The sequence below is a fragment of the Ascidia mentula genome, chromosome 8 (assembly GCF_947561715.1).
Source record: "Ascidia mentula chromosome 8, kaAscMent1.1, whole genome shotgun sequence".
Lineage (NCBI taxonomy): Eukaryota > Metazoa > Chordata > Ascidiacea > Phlebobranchia > Ascidiidae > Ascidia > Ascidia mentula.
In genome coordinates this window covers 6,579,832-6,595,877 of record NC_138573.1, presented here as the reverse complement: position 1 = coordinate 6,595,877, position 16,046 = coordinate 6,579,832, and the positions used below count along the sequence as shown (strand labels likewise).

At 45.2% G+C, this 16,046-nt stretch overlaps 1 protein-coding gene across 3 annotated transcripts in view; it reads right to left on the bottom strand.

Moving 5' to 3' along the window:
* LOC145910430 (uncharacterized) overlaps nt 1–16,046 on the bottom strand; it is a 37,012-nt gene that overhangs the window by 2,405 nt on the left and 18,561 nt on the right. The window contains exons 10-25 of one of the 3 annotated variants that reach the window (XM_082997553.1): nt 13,095–13,189; nt 10,833–10,948; nt 9,705–9,826; nt 9,434–9,525; nt 9,045–9,202; nt 7,722–7,808; nt 5,595–5,734; nt 4,744–4,841; nt 4,414–4,470; nt 3,220–3,321; nt 2,201–2,468; nt 1,818–1,920; nt 1,631–1,727; nt 1,331–1,476; nt 894–1,032; nt 177–431 (exon numbers count right to left, since the gene is read on the bottom strand). In XM_082997553.1, the coding sequence (XP_082853679.1) occupies nt 177–431; nt 894–1,032; nt 1,331–1,476; nt 1,631–1,727; nt 1,818–1,920; nt 2,201–2,468; nt 3,220–3,321; nt 4,414–4,470; nt 4,744–4,841; nt 5,595–5,734; nt 7,722–7,808; nt 9,045–9,202; nt 9,434–9,525; nt 9,705–9,826; nt 10,833–10,948; nt 13,095–13,189 (2,075 nt within the window). The remainder of the gene's footprint in view (nt 1–176; nt 432–893; nt 1,033–1,330; nt 1,477–1,630; nt 1,728–1,817; nt 1,921–2,200; nt 2,469–3,219; nt 3,322–4,413; nt 4,471–4,743; nt 4,842–5,594; nt 5,735–7,721; nt 7,809–9,044; nt 9,203–9,433; nt 9,526–9,704; nt 9,827–10,832; nt 10,949–13,094; nt 13,190–16,046) is intronic. The other 2 variants (XM_082997554.1, XM_082997555.1) reach the window with 2 other exon arrangements.

Here is a 16,046-nt window from a genome sequence, read left to right as displayed (position 1 = left end):
GTACGCGTAAAAATTGAATTCGACACATTTTTTGCATTATTTCTGTGAACAAACAAACTTTTCACAAATCGTGAACGGTTATTTGTGTCACGTTTATAAATTGAAAAAATTGCGAATTAAGTTGAACAAGTACATGTAATTGAGCATTTTCGTCCTTATTTATAAGTCCAACTCACCTCTAGGTGGCGGTGTCATCTCCTTCTCGGCGACCTTGATGGCCATCAGGAACCGTGCGTGGCCAGTGTGGCCGTAAGAGAGACCTTGTGGGATGATGGGAAGGGGCAGAGAATTCGTACTGCCGGTGATGCTCGGCAGCGCCATCGTGAGGACGACGCCCGCGCTCGTGCCAACCCACAAGAGGTCGTTGCACACGAGTAGCGAGGTGATACGGAGACAGGCCGCTTTGTGCTGTCGAATGATGGCGTCTGAACCTGCGTGGTTGTTTATTGATGTGGTTAGTTTGGGTTGAGTCAAGGGCGGTTTGATTGCGGTGGAGAATTGACGCAAGTAGTGATTCATCCTGGAAACGGTACCACACGGGATCGAACTGAGGAGTTAAGTTGTTTGTTGTGCAGCAAAAGGGAGCCGGTGTTATATAACAACGTACAATGAAGGCTGGTAAGTATACACTAAGTCAGGTATGAACATACAAGTCAGATAAATTTGCCCATGACAATAAGAATCAGTTTTAATGCGGATTGAAACTATCGCACAACATTCATATTGCCTCACTGACGGCCTCAAGTTTTTGAACATAGAAAGTACAGCAGCACAGCCAATTCCTATTTATTTCACATTACCATCCCTACCCGTTAACAGTTGCGTTACGTTTTACCATCCTAATCATTTTGAATGCTCAGGCGAAATTTAGATCTTCAAACACACACACTTACTTGCTAACATCTTGGCGACCGGTTGGGTGACGTCGATGTCGGTGATGAGGTCGTGCGTCACCGTGTGGTAAAGTTTGATCTGCGCCCGTCGGTCAAGAGCCACCCACACTCCGAAGCCGCAACACACCATGCAGTAGATCTGCGGTTAACGACAAGAGGTTTGGTGGTCGCATAAACCAAGTACGTTCAGCAATCAAAGCCTAAGAGGTGGCGTCGTATTACTACGTTTAACTAGAGGTCAAATTTAACACATATCGCATGTCGCGTTGTCGGAAATACTTTAACTTCAGCGATCCGATGCATTAAGGAGTGGCAATGCAGCTATGTTTTCATAATTATAGACTAAATAATGCAAACGAGTGCTCCAAACGTTTTTTAACTGACTGAACTGTACATAACGTAAAAAAACACTGTAGTTTGCTGTCAAGGGCACTAACTTGGCGTTTGCAGTCCTGACTGACGGCGAAAAACGACTTGAGGTTATGCGTTTTCATGTCGATGATCACGACCTGGTTCTGGCACCCGCACCACAAATCCTTTTCACCAACGACAATCATCTTCGTCACCTGGTTCGGGGGAGACCCTGAAATTTTAACACAGGGCATTGGAAATTCAAAGTCCCAGGAGATTGACGTGTGGTCACATGAATAAAATAACTTTTTTTTAATAACTGGCGAAATACTCAACTGGAACTGTTATTGCTGGCGGACTTTTATTCAACCTAATTAATCACTTACCAAGAGAAACTGTCTTTTTGTTCTCGAAGTTCCAGTGCCCTGTTGTCATGTTGCGGACATAGATGACCAAATCACCGTTGCTCAACGCCACGAACATCTACAAGACCAGGGATTAATATACACCAGTTTTTGGGCAGTGTTGTTTTGGCCTCTACTACAAAATAACAGTTTGTGTATAAGTCATTACCTGTCCTTCATGGTACAAAATGCACTGGACCGATGCATTGTGATGTAGTTGTGCAACACTTTTGGGGTCTCCGTGCGACTCCGACGTCGAATAAACGTTTATCCTGTTAAAAAACAATAATTACAAGTCTTAATAATCGCGAATCCACTTTCGAATCCCAAATTGTACAACTGCCGAAATGGCGAACCCGAATTGTTATTCCCAAAATGCAATGGTTTCGCGCGTCAAACGTACACGTTGTTATATGTAAGTTTGTGAAAGCTATTGGGCAGTGGTACAATTTATTTTCTTGTGGTTTTTTATTGTTGAAAAATGTTGAGAAACTTGTGCAAGACCACAACGAAAACGATTTCAAAATGCAGCACGCGTAGCTAATAACTTACGTCCCATCCTCGGTTCCCATCCACATTGATCCGAGGCCGCCCAACGCTCTTCCTGCCTCGGCCAAGTTCACTCCAGCATTCACAGCGCTGATGGTGTTGGTCGAATTGTCGCTGAGCAAGTCCTCCAGACTTCCGTGGAGCGTAGAGCCGTCGTTGTCTTTTTTGAAAGCACCACTGCCCAGAAGATTCGGCATCAGGGGGTTGGTGGCAGCGCGCGATCCCGTGCTCGGCTCGCTCATAATCGTCGTGTCGGTAGAGGTGGAAAGCTCTGCAGAAGCAAACAGTTCTGTTATATGCTATGGTTGATGCAGGCACGTCCTGCAGGCTCACAAATGTCGCGCGTGACGTCAGGAGCATTTATGGTTGCGATAAAATCAACGCCCGATCTCCTCGAGCAACTCGCGCGCCAACAGACGAGCTCGCACCGTAAGGCGATACAAACTGACAGAGCCCGTCAGCGCAAAGCGAAGGTACAGTGCGCCTCCCTCCTAGCGATAAGCCTAAAAAGTGGTTAACTTCGAGTTGCTCGGCGCGTGAAACCGCTGGTCCTGCGGGCGAGCGGCAAAAAGACGAACTGTGTTGTTTTGAAATGGTTCGGAAGGCACAGAATCACGATGCCGCTGAATGGCCCGTGTGCCACGTATATCGCTAATATAAGGTGAGTTTTTACCATTCTAGGTTTCCATCCTTTGTTGGGAATCAGTAATCGTGTTGTGGTGAGATTGGATAATTTTTACAAAACAAGGTACGTATTTTACACTGAAACTAAAGTTTTTACCAATTTCACTCGCAATACCGGACTTTTACCATACAAGACGTTGACATAAACAAAAAAAACTCCGCTTTTCCTTGTAAGCCCGAAGTACTAAACAGCAGCACACAAGCTTAAAAGTATAGATTACAACGTACAGCAAAAGACAACACACACGCGGAGCATAGCGCATGGTCAGCTGCTACTCAAAGAAAACAATCGCCAGCAGGCGGCAGCAGTGAGTGCAAGAGTGGAGAATACAACCTACCCAAGTGGGGCATGGAGCTCGTGCAGTGATCAAAGCCGAAATGACGACGCAAGTATGGACTCGGAAGCAGAGGGCTGACCACTGGGATCTGGATGTCGTCATCTAATGCAGCCACAACGGAGTTTAGGCCACGAGTGTAACGAACGTAAAAGCAACCTATCCATTTTTAAGGTCTTACGATTTGCTGGAACGTTTGGGTTTATTTTAAAGCGCATTAACTATGGTGTTGAAAAAAGATCAGTGGTTAAACCGTTATAGCCCTGTATCAGTGCTTCTCAACCGTTTCGCAAATTTAAAAACATCTATAACGACCCGGTGACTTCAAAATATCTAAACCAAAATGTTGTGAACAGAACACTTGATAAGGCATAATTAGGAAAACCATTTGATGAGAAAAGATATCTACTTTGGGAGGCCCGTAATATGACCGGCGGTTAAGTTACACTGACTTACACCACACGATTTGCATTTAAATTCAACAGCATATTAACAGTTGTTTGATTCGAAACAAAGCATTCGTTAACCAACGGAGTTGCAATGCCACCTGCCCATGGAGCACACGCGATGTGTTACGTCACAAATAATCCGATTTCGTTTGTGTAAACGCGATTGTCTGTTCCTCATTACTCACCAACGGTTTCTCCCGCGTGTCCGCATTAAGCCCATACTAAGCCCAAATGTGTGTTTTGCCAAGTGGCTCCGAATAGAAACCCAAGGCGTGCGGTTAGCTAATTACGTCAACGGTCGTCATGCTTCGATGCCCAGTCCCGATGCAGTTCAAACCGCACGTTTCTGTTTTGACAAATTGCGTATTAGCGATCCAAAGATCCAAGTCTTGTTAATCCACTCTCGCTCCAAAACCATGCGTACGAACGTTAAACCAGCACAAAACTCTCATGTTACCGGATATGAGTTAAGCAATTATTGAACCAAATTCGAGTCAGAAAATAGACCAAAAACCAAAGGAACAAACCAAACACGATATTGATTCAGGACAGACAGACCCACGGCGTCTGGAAGAAGCAGGGCTTCAAAGTCAAGTGTGAATAGGAATTGGTTAAATGGTGAGAGACTCAAAACGGTGACCCAAAGAGAAAAGGTGGGTGAACTGAACGGACGGTTAAAAATTTGGAAAAAGGAAGGCACGCCTTTCATGCTGTGTGTGATAATTGTTAACTGGAGGTCCTGATGTACCTGAGGAACTGCCGAGATACCAGTTGCCGTTCTGTGTTGATGGAAGATAACCGTCTCCTGTTGTTCGCAATCATAAAATATCGAAAAAACGGTTACGTGTTATCCCGGGGTTAACTTCGGGTCGTAAAATGGTCTTACGGCAAAATACCATAGTAACTTTATATTGCCAAATATGCGCTATGCTAATATAGAATATGGCTGCATACGTATACACATAATGTCTTAGTTAAGCCTTAGTAAAAGAGCGAATGATCGTGATTGTTGCATCGTAACCATGATAAAAACTTTTCGTATAGAGGTGCAGTATATCAAAAACGTATTTCGTCTTACCGTAGTTGGATATAGTGCTGTTGTTGGTTCCGTACGGGCTCTTGCCACACGAGCTACGTGTGCTGAACGGACTTGTGTTGTCTTCGTCCGACTCGTCTCTGCAAACAAAACACAAAATCTGCGTGAAAAACTAATGCGAAATGCAGCCATCCGTGATCAGTTCTAGGAACACCAGTTGCCAACGGTTCACGAGCTTGAGCTGGGGTATTAGATCTACATATCACGCCACTCTTACAAAGACACAGGTCTCGCATGCAAACTTGTTACTCCCGGTATGCGGATAGTGAGTGACCTTTTGTGTCTCCCCTACAGGCGCGAAAACAACATTTTTTTGATCAACTTGCATGCAACAAAGTTTTTTCTTGCGTTTTTAGTGTTTATGAACGTGATGCATTATTGTTGACATAACTCTGAGGGAGTCTCGCCGGATGGCAGACGAAACGTCGGTTTCAAATAAACACTTTACAAACTTTAAGTGCCAGAAGAACAATTCTGATTAATTCGTATGCCTGACAGCAAAAAATAGCAGTATAACAAAGAGGACATTTGACGAAATACGCATAAGTTATACACCATAGCTCACGACTTCTTGAGAGATATATACAATGCACGAAAAGCGCACAAGCCAACAACAACCATCGTCAAAAAGCGTTACGTTAGGGTTATTAACGAGGGACACGGATCTGTTCCTCAGAGATGGGTGGATGCTAAAATCGTTGAGATTGGTCAGGTAAACACTTTATTTTATATATTTATTAAATCATAGGGGCGAGAACTGGTTGGGGTGTCGACAAGGAAAAAAGTTAAGAATCACTGCAAGCGTTTGACCAAAAAAAGTCGTCGTAACTCACGTGTCCCATGACATGATATGGTGGGCTGGGTTGCTGTTGGACGAAGATCGGCGTCTGGTAGGGTTGTGGCCGAGCGGAGCTTTCGAGAATTCGTTTAGGAAGGTGGTGGTGGAGAGGAAACGTCTGTCCCATGCAGGTGCCTGCAAATAAACCACTCCCAAGATTACAAGCGTGCTGGAATTCCATTCCAAAGAATTTTTGCGGGACATAGGAGCTATTTGCGGGACAACCTCTATATTATCTATTGATTGGGTGGCCGCCATAAACGAGTAATGGCCTTGTGGCAAATTTTATAAAACCAATTTATAAATACCGCACTGTCTTTGAGTTATGAATTCGGGTGTCCACAATCAATTCTGACAAAGTGTACGCACTGCATTTATAGGGAGCACATAGGTGAAGAAACTATTTGTCCAACAAACCAGTAACTAATAATGTCTTTGTGGGGGTGTTTGCCGAGGCTCTGGAACGCAGACCTGATGGCCTTCTTCTACAATGCTGCTAACTACTAAGGTCGCCTGCGTTTTGCAGCCCTGGGTTTTTAGAAAAACCGCACTCCGACCACGTCACTAACGTTATTTCTACGAAAACCGGGTCGAGGCTTCGCGCGTGCACTTTTGTGCAGTGGCGGGTAAAAACATGACAACAGGCGAAAGGTAATTTGATCGACTTTAAGTCGTTCGTCCCATTTAAACGATATAAGACACTCCACTTAATGACGGTATCTGACATATTTTGGGGCTTTAAAAACATTGCACACAACTTCCAGTTTCAAAGCGAATTTTAAACGCGGATATGTGGCTTTCAATGGTGCAAATTATATTAGTTGAACGCTTACATGTACCAATGTACGCCTAGTGCAGATACAAAGATTTTTAACGATGGGAAAGAGTTGATCCTCGCTCGCCGCAAGGCATCGTCGAGCCGCCGGCACTCAATGAAATCTTGCTCGGGCGCGAAATGATGAACTTGACGCACACGGAATGCTGCTTGCAGTGCGACCCACTTACATTAAAAGGCCGCGAAAACCGCTCGTCGCAAGCGAGTGGGATGCACTTGCCACACGCGCAGACTCCGCCTGAGCTTGACCAGAGCTCTTGACTCACGTCGCCGGCGGAAAACGTTATGCCTCCGCGTCAGCGAGTTAACAAAAAGCAGCGCTCTGTCAAAAAGCATCGGCTCCGCGACCTAGAGTACAAGGTTTCGCATATGCGGCCCGCACGAGCGTAACGCGGTCGCCGTTATGAAAAAAATACATTGGGCTGGGAAGCACCGAGGCGTGGGTTTATAGCATGTGCACGGCGGATGATGCGTTTTATGACCTAGTTTTCATAGGGTAAACACATTACTCCGCATAGCCAAGCGTTATTATCTTGTCACAGCATGGGAGGTATTTAGAGGCTCCCATATTGCGTTACAGGCAACCCAGCGCCCGATAATGCAAAGTACACCCTTGTGTGCGCAGGGAACAACGTGTTGTGGAAAGAGGATGCGCGTTTTGGCAAACGACAGATTGACGGGAAAATCCTGCCTGATCCGCCGCCGATTTCTGCGCGAAATTTGATGTCCCTTTTGACACCCGCACCTTATGGGCTTGGGAGACACAAATTTCGCAGCGAAAGTTTGGTTTCGCGTCGCTCCAGTGGACAAGAATTCCGGGTTTTAGTACAAAAGCGCCGTTGGCGCCGGAAAAGTGCAGTCGAGGAGATTTTGAACACGTTTCCGTTGCAATATGTCACGGACAAATGGGTGTCGGTTGAGTTTTACGAGGCGTTTATGTGTCTAGATGGACGCAATGACGACAATGGGTTGGAGTGAAAGTCTAGGAATGTTCAATCTTCTATAATGTCCTCATTCTCCAAACGTCGATTTGATATAAACTATTGATAAAGGTATTTGATTCCACAAAAGTCGCGTATTTGTTTTTGAACAGATCACATGTCAACTGTTTTTACTCGGATAACGCAAGCCTTTATGAAAAGCACTTGGATGCGGTTTGTTCATGATAAAGCTTTTGTCAAATCGACACTATGATGCACTAATTTATATTTGCTTCCATGGTATAATGTTCTTTCTACGGAAGATAAAAGAAAAAACTGCAACATGATTGAAGTTTAATCAGCTTACTTGGGTTAAGCAGCAGATCTTGGACTTGCAAACACGAACGCAATGACTTTGACACGGGTCGCCTTCAATCACGTTGAGAAAACAAATCTGTGAAAGAAAAAAAAACTATTGTCCGTGGTAACATAACATTTAGAAACAACTGAACATTGACGCACAGCCGCATATAGAAAGTTATGACCAATAACCAAACATATTCTTTCTTAGCGATAAACAACACAACAACATGGCTACGGATCACCGATTGTGCCTGGGGCTACGTCATTGCCGAAGGTTCTCTATATCGACGTAAACACGTGCAATTGTCAGAGTATAGGTTAGGACATTGTGATAAGCATCCATCAACAGTTGTAGAAGTAAAAAAGTAAGATTGGATTTGGATAAAAATAGGTAATTTTTTTTACCAATGCTACCTTTCCTGGAAGCGAGCGTGTAAAGTTAAGTTTTAGCACTACAAGTTGGTTCTCTTCAAACAATTATGAATTTTGAACGCTCGTAAACGTGTAGAAGAACGCTAAGCATCTGTTTTCGTTTCTGGAGATGGCGGAAAACCAACCACAAACCTAACACCCGTAGACAAACAATACCAACATCCGCGTGTGCATAACTGTCCGGGGAGGTTACGGCCAACAACAGTAAAAAAAAATCGAAGGCAACTGTAACCATAACCACCCTCAATACTTAACCCTCTGTTTTGCTGATATTTCTATGCACGGAAAAAATCCACGGTGTAGGTTTACGCAGCCAAGCGATCCGAGGGCAAATATCACGACCAGTTAACTCGGATAGATAATGGCCGAGTTGAAAGCAACACCGCTGCGCCCTTAGCTTCCCCGCGCATCCGGTTGCACACAAACAAATATCAGGCCGCCCTCGGTTTTTGGCATACGCAGCAGTGGGTGTAAACAACCCTTCCATCTGGGCATCGTCACTTCGCAGTACGGGGTGGTGCTGGATTAGGTTTGAGGTTCATTTCGTGAATTTAGGGATTACGACAAGGCGTCGCGGGGGTAAACATTTCGCACCCTGTGGTCGGTCGTATGGCAAGTTGTGTCGATCCATTTTGACGCCTGCAAGGCACTATTTTGTGTGACTGACGTGTGCTTTATGTATTTATCACATCACTCCACTGTGAACTGGAAGAGATGTGCCGATTGGAAGCCCTCATTTTGACCCCACAAAAAACATCAGTCTAATCATTCTTTGTACACGATCAAATTTTTTTTCTCTCAAGTGTGAATCGAATGTTTGGTGATCTCAACACATGCCTAAACGTGACTTCAGCACTCCAACTGAAAAACGCATTTGGAACAGGATCATACACACCTCGCCAACGTAGTCGTCTGTATTGCAGACCCACACCTCCTTGGAACCAGTGTATGAGTCGCTGTTGGCAGCCGAGCAGGATAACTGCATGCCGTTGCGGTTCTTGCTGACAGGAATTGCCTTCAAGAAAGCCGGGTCCCACCGACCTTTCTGCGAGGCTGTAAAAAGCGATAAACGGTGAGAGCTGGTCACCCAAGTGCGTCGTACGCCATGCAGATGCGGCGATAAGAGATCCAGGAAAATGCCAAGGCGGCAGATATATATCAAGTCCTTTTCTGACAAAAACGACCATTTTACGTTTTTGTGGAAAAGTTTCGCGTTGAACGGTTGAGCGCAAACACCATAGGCTTGTTTTGAAATAAATTGTTGCTAAACGGTGGCCGACTTACTGGTGTTGGTTCTTGCGTTGATGAGAAACTCTTCGAATCGCGTCTTTCGGTCGTCTGTGGCGAATTCGAAAGGAAACGTCTTCATCCCTTCCCTTGAATAAAGATAGGGTATTTAAAAACACCTTTCCAATCTCGTATTTTTGACATATATTATGGGTTTGATGTCTTTAATAAAACAACCCATTTTTCTTTTCTATTTCTTCTTCCATTGCTTATGAAAAGTGTCCATTCACGACTTCAAATGAAAAAAACATCGTATCTCGAAACTTACGGCGTAGAAATGCCGATTTCCATTCGGCCGGGAATACTCAACCCCTGGGAGGCTGCGTGTTGTTTCTCAACGATCCTCTGGTTGTTATGGAACAGCATTTCCCGTATCGCGTCGTCCAAGTTCTGTATCACGACGACAAAGAGTTAATGCGAGTACCCGAGAATAGGTACAGGGACTATTGCCAACAGTTTAATTAAAGGCTGTTTGGTATTCGGCCGCGTTAAAAAGTCGTCCCAGATTAGTGCGAAGTTTTGCTTTTCGGGGTTAAAAAGTGCACATGACGGCGCCGGCATGTAACTCTGGTTTATAAGCACCGTCTCAAGGGCCGGGCATTGCGAACACTATAGGGTTTATTTAGGGGGGTAGGGTTGAAGGGTAAAAATAACCCGCACAGAAGGGTAAAGTGACTCCTAAAAAAATTTTTTTTTTCTGCAATATGCGTTAATTGACACTACAATTTCAAAAACTAATTTGCAAGAACGTTTTTTTGGCGAATACAATCCCAAATGACCGGTACAGCGCCACTTTGGATCACACATTTTAATAGTGATGGTTAGGTTTGTTTTGTGCTTCCTGCTTAAAACTACGCCACACCGGTTTAACCTTAAACAAGGAGGCGAGCAGTATTCGGTAAAGCTTGAAATTGGAATAAAAAGTAAATTGCAGAGAGAAACGTGTGACACGCAGCGCTCGTTCGGCAAAGTTGGTTTTTATGCCGCCAAAAGCTGTGGTGGAAACTGCTTGAAGAAACGCCAGACCAATGTCGACACATTCTGTTGTTAAACCTCTTGTTCCATTGCCCACTTAGCACTTAGCAGCTTTCAGACCAAAAAACTCGCGCAATCCAATCCTTCCCAAGGCGCTTTTAGTGTCGTTTTAGGACCTAGAAGGCACGCGAGCCTCTCTGCAGATGGCGCCGACTTTTTGCCTGCAATAGGTTCGCAAAAACGAGCCCAAGCCCGTTTAAAGAACCTCGTTGCCGCAAGAAGACGTGCTGAGGGGTGTGGATGTGAGTCGAGCCATTTTACACAACACAGTACTGGTTGGCCAATCGTAGACACACTGTCTGCGGAATCGCGTCACGGCCCGACGCTGGTGCGAATTGTCACGGGCGCCCAGTATACGTACCACGTGATTTGACGACAGTTCGCCCGTGAGCTTTTCCATATTGATGAGGATCTCCTGGTCTTTGTGCAGATGCTGGAGTTGGCGTTCGGCGCATTGACGACTGGTACTGGTGCTGCCTGCAAATGTGTACAATGTACGCGGTTTAATTGGTGGCGATTTTCAAATAGGCGTATTGTACATCTTAAGTAAACGTCAAAACTCACACAAGTAGTAGCGGGAATTCAAGCAAACAAGTTGTTGGAGTCAGTGATTAACGTTAAAACTCCGTCGACGTACAAATATTTTGGAAACTATCAACGCCACAAAAATGGAAAACACGATCCTTAACGCCACTAAAACGACCTGGCGTTTACCCAACATATCCATCAGAAAACCCAATGCATGTCAAACACGACCAAGCCCAATGTGTCACCCTCGAAAAGGTAAAGGGTCGATGAGTAAGCGTTGTGAAGGGGATTAAATCGCGACCTACGGGTAGTTACAAGTGCAGATTCCCGGGTTGTTGGACACGCGTGGCCAATCCCCTTCGAGCCTACTCCCAACCACCGTCTACGTCACATGCCGACGTCACAATGAACCGTAGGGCCGGGCGCAGGTGCATATTGACACAAGGCCTATGGTGGAGGGGTCGCAAGAGGACCATGAGCGCCTGCTGAATAAACGGACGGAAATAGATCTCCGTCGAGAGTGGATGCGCAGAAGAGATCGCCGCGACTGATAAACTGGTTTGGTCTGGTTTTACAAATATTGTCTGTTGACGTGTGGTAGGGTTCGGTGTAAAAAATTCCAAGGCAGTTTTTAAAATGTTGCTTTTTGGTATTATTTCTTTATACTAGGGCGATCTGCATGCACTGGTTGTTTTAAAAGAATTACAATTTTGCCGTAATGGTGTTTGTTTATTTACACTACTAGAATAAAGAGAATGGTATAACACTACATACATTATCCTACACTGATCACGAGGAGTACGCAGTCTCAAAATTTCCATAAAACACTTCAACCGCCTTAAAAAATGCAATGTTACACCATGTGTTTACCATTTCATCAAAATGCCCTAAAGCACCGTACATTGCATTGCAAAGAGGGTTCCCTTACGCCATAAAAATAGACCACAGACATATATCTTGCCAGGCAGAGCGCCCACCCCGGCCCTCTGCACGGGTGAACGCACCATTCCGTTTCCTAAATTTTCGCGACAAAAGCCACCCGACCTCGTGAGTCGGAAACTGTAGCAAGGTCAGTGGGTTTGGTGCGGACATGCCACTGGGCGGTGGGGCGGCAAACGCTACCGTCTTGACGGACGGGAAATTAACCAGACGAGCGTGCGTGCGGCATAAACAGGAAGAACCGAGGTCTTGCCATTTCCTTTCAAGCGAAATTGAAAGCGAAAGCCGTGTCGCTGTTGATGCTGGGAATGCTTTCGCCGCGTGCCATGAGCGTCGCTATTAGTCTGGCGTGACGTTGAAAAGGAATTTCGCGCCGTGAGTTAGAAATTGTGTTTGTGCGGTTGTATCATCTACGCGGAGTGGGTTTGAAAAGAAAACCTTTTCGGAATTTTCTAGGTGTTGTAGTGGAAAGGTAAAAATATATAGACCGCTTGAAAGATTAAATATTCAACTGTTCATATATGGCATGCATGGCACTTCAATCCTGCCACTGTTGGCAATAAAACTATTTCCAACGGTTAGAAACGATGCCTGGAAGTAGCGAAGCAAATATATATAATTCTAATTGATTTGCAACGCCGTCGGTGGCTTCAGCCAAACGACTGAACATGTACTTATGTTTACTATAGTTGTGATCAAACAGTGATGAATAAGATTACGATTGTTACAGCACCTGCATTTTTGTCATTAACTCTAACGACTTGTTTGAGTTGAGGATTACAAGCAATTTATCGATCGTCGTGTTAAATTTACAGCGCATGCGCGAATGGTCACGTGGAGACAAGAGCCGGGATCCACGCCTTTCGTGGCAGTTTCTACACGAGTTCACTTGTGCCTTAAATGTCTTCGACACAGGAATGAGAAGAAATTTCGTGGGAATAATACCCCGGAAAAGTAAATAAGCAGCGCAATTTTAACCGACGATGTAAATATTATGGATCATTTTTCGACAGATTTAAAATGTTTTCAGAAGTATTTAAAAGACATTTACAACAAACTTTTCTCGAATCTTGCCCTCAACAAATTTACCATAAAATCGAAACGCCAAGATAAGAAATTAAGGTTACATGCAAATTAACCGCAAACAAAGACCCACCTTTCAATAACTCGACGTCCTCCAGCGGAAACTTCCAGAGGAATTTGTATTTGCTCGTAAAGTCGATCATAGCACGGTCGCCTCCAGCCGCCCACCTGTGAGGCACAACAAAAATTTATGTTTCGGTCACGGTAGTAGCAAGCATTAGCTCCATTCTCCCATCTTTAACCACTATTCGGTTACCTGAGGCCCTAAAACATGTCGCTTCATTAACAAGACCCTGAAGTTCGTGCGATTTCTCCTACATCGGGGACCTACGCCAAGACGGCGTGGTTTCGTGGAGAATTCGAGGCATGTGAAATTCGACCGCCAGTGTGCAGACGTGGAACTTGTTGCGGCCACCGAATACTCGCCACTACACAAGAGGCTGGGAAGACTACTTAAATGCGAGTATTGGGGACCGCGACAGGGCGTTTCCGAACTAGTATGTCAGGTTTATCAAGTACACGCCGGTGACTGACGGTATGAAGATTTTTCACATACTTGTGCTGCTTTTTTAAAATGACAAACAATAACAAGGGTAACAAAGGCTCGCTATATTACAGACAAATTAATCTTTACATTTGGCGTGGATTTTTGCTTTCACCAGAAGGTGAATCCAACCCGAACTCATTGAAACAGTCCACAACGAAGCAAAGATTATGTCAGATATTTAAACACAGACTGAAGACAAAGCGATAATCAAGAAAACTTCCGTAAAGTAATTTTCACCAAAAGCCTTTTTATTCCAGGTAGCATCTCCCTGGATCCGCAATCATCAGTCAAAAGAGAAGTTGCAGTGAAGTGTGTTGACGGACAACTTGGAGGAGAGAATGCAGCACTACGGCACCGAAACTCTCCCACAGGCAGCGCGAAACCAAATCAGTTATTCATTACCAGCCGACCCCAATATGTTCGCTGCAAACAGAGAGGGGCCCGGTTGGTGGCCATGGAACGTGTCACAGCACCAAAGCCAAGCTGGATAGCCGGCCATGAGCAATAGAAAGGATCACTTTCGTACGGTCGCGCACCGCTGCTGAAACGCGCTTAACGCCACATTCCAAAGTGCACCATTAGTCTTGGCTGCAGGCGGTCACTATTCTCTCAGCCGCCGGCACGTCGGCAGTAAGAAAACGGGGCCTAGGTTAATGCATCGGTGGGGTTATCGCGGTCCCAGATAGTTATGACAGGGCCCTGTTTGGGGACGCGACCATGCGGCTGGGGCTGTTGTTTTTGACTGTGCCTGCGCCAGCGAAAGGTCTCCTTCGCTATCAAGCCCAGGTATGCGAAGTGGCGCGGAGCTTATGTAAGGGGAGACCTGCTGCGTGGCGGTCGGCGTAGATAAGAAGTAATGCCAAACACGCACCTGACAATAATAATTCACGCGCGCCGCCTCTGTGACAAGGTACACAAACCGCGCGCTTGAGATTCGACGGATCAGTCAATGATTTTTTGCAAGGCGCCATCGTCGAGGCTGATGGGAAGCTCGTGGGGGAATTCTAGGATTGTGTGGAAATTTAGGAACAGCGGGAAAAGTAGTTTTTGGTCACGTTATTTTTGAAATACAAGTTCAAACGAATTCCGGTGTTTTTTGTTTTTACTTCCACTAATATGTTCTGATTCTGCATTCCGATAAATGTCCAATTTCAGCATGAATACCAACCCATTGGGGAAACCAGCGAGCTCCGAGGTCGAAGTAATAATTTTGATCTTAGATCCTCCTGACTTTCAATCTTTAAACGACAACGTTTCGACCAGAACCGGAAACAATCAAGTATCGTTCGATTTGTTGCAACGCTTTTATCGCGGAAGTCGAATTATCGTGCTCGAAATCGATGCCCGATCGGGATCGCGGTCAATGCTTAATTAGAGTCGCGTAGGCAACGTGCGATTTTATCGAGCGCACTGTCGGAATGCACGATAAATATCGTGATCTGCGACATCAAGCGTTTGCATTGTTTGGGGTGTGGGTGAGCAGAGGGGAGGTGTCAGTTAAACGTAAATGGCACCACACCAAAAATGTGTCCGCAATTCGCTTAAGGTCAAATCAAGCGGGGTCTCTGTGTTTTGTCAGAAGCCAAACCCGGTATGTTGGCAAGAAGCTGGACAGAGTCGCCGGGCTATTTATTACAGCGCTGCGGGATTGTAATTTATTACTCGCTTGTTCCGAAAACCAACCATAATCGTTTGCAAAAGCTCTTGCGGGGCAAATAAATGCTTTCCTTGCGAAGGGCTAAAAACTTCCTACAATCAGCTGCAGTCAAAAAACAAACCAGACTGGTTTCGCGTTTGGTATAACCCTTGTGAAACACGTGACCATGTACGTGAAATAGGGGTTTCAGCATCTCTCAAGGCATATTCCCAAACTCACAAGCCACGGCCTCAGTTAGTTGACGTAAGTCAATTCCCCCGGAGTCTTGGTGGGCGTACGGAGATGGACAAACTCGATAAGTAAACTTGACAAGTGCTGATGCATTGGCGGAAAATTGCTTGCTGCTTGCAACCGGTTACTTAGGGCTACGCGGGCGCTGCGACGGGCTTGTTGTGCAAACAATATTGCGAGTGACGTACACGACCTTGGCATGGGTCTTGAATTGATTTTCTCGCTCTGCAACAAGTTAGACGTTTCCAGGGGCTTTGTCACTATGGTAAACAGCAGCAGCGTCTACGTGATGCGTTTTACATGCCGAAAAAACACAATACCAAATGGATCAAACTGGTACCTGGAAAACGAAGATAATGAAATAACTGTGCCTTAAAAGTTTTGAGGTCATTTTGCGCGAAACACGGGCCTGGCCTCAATTGTCAACTTCAGACACTAAAAATCATGGCAGCAGAGTTTTTTGCTATTACCGTTTTGTGTGATGTGAACAAGAAACGCCCCCAGTTTGCAGTGTATAGATATAGATGAATCAACTGAACTAAGCCAAATATCCTAGTCCAATGTACGCAAATGTATGAAGGTAAGTATTG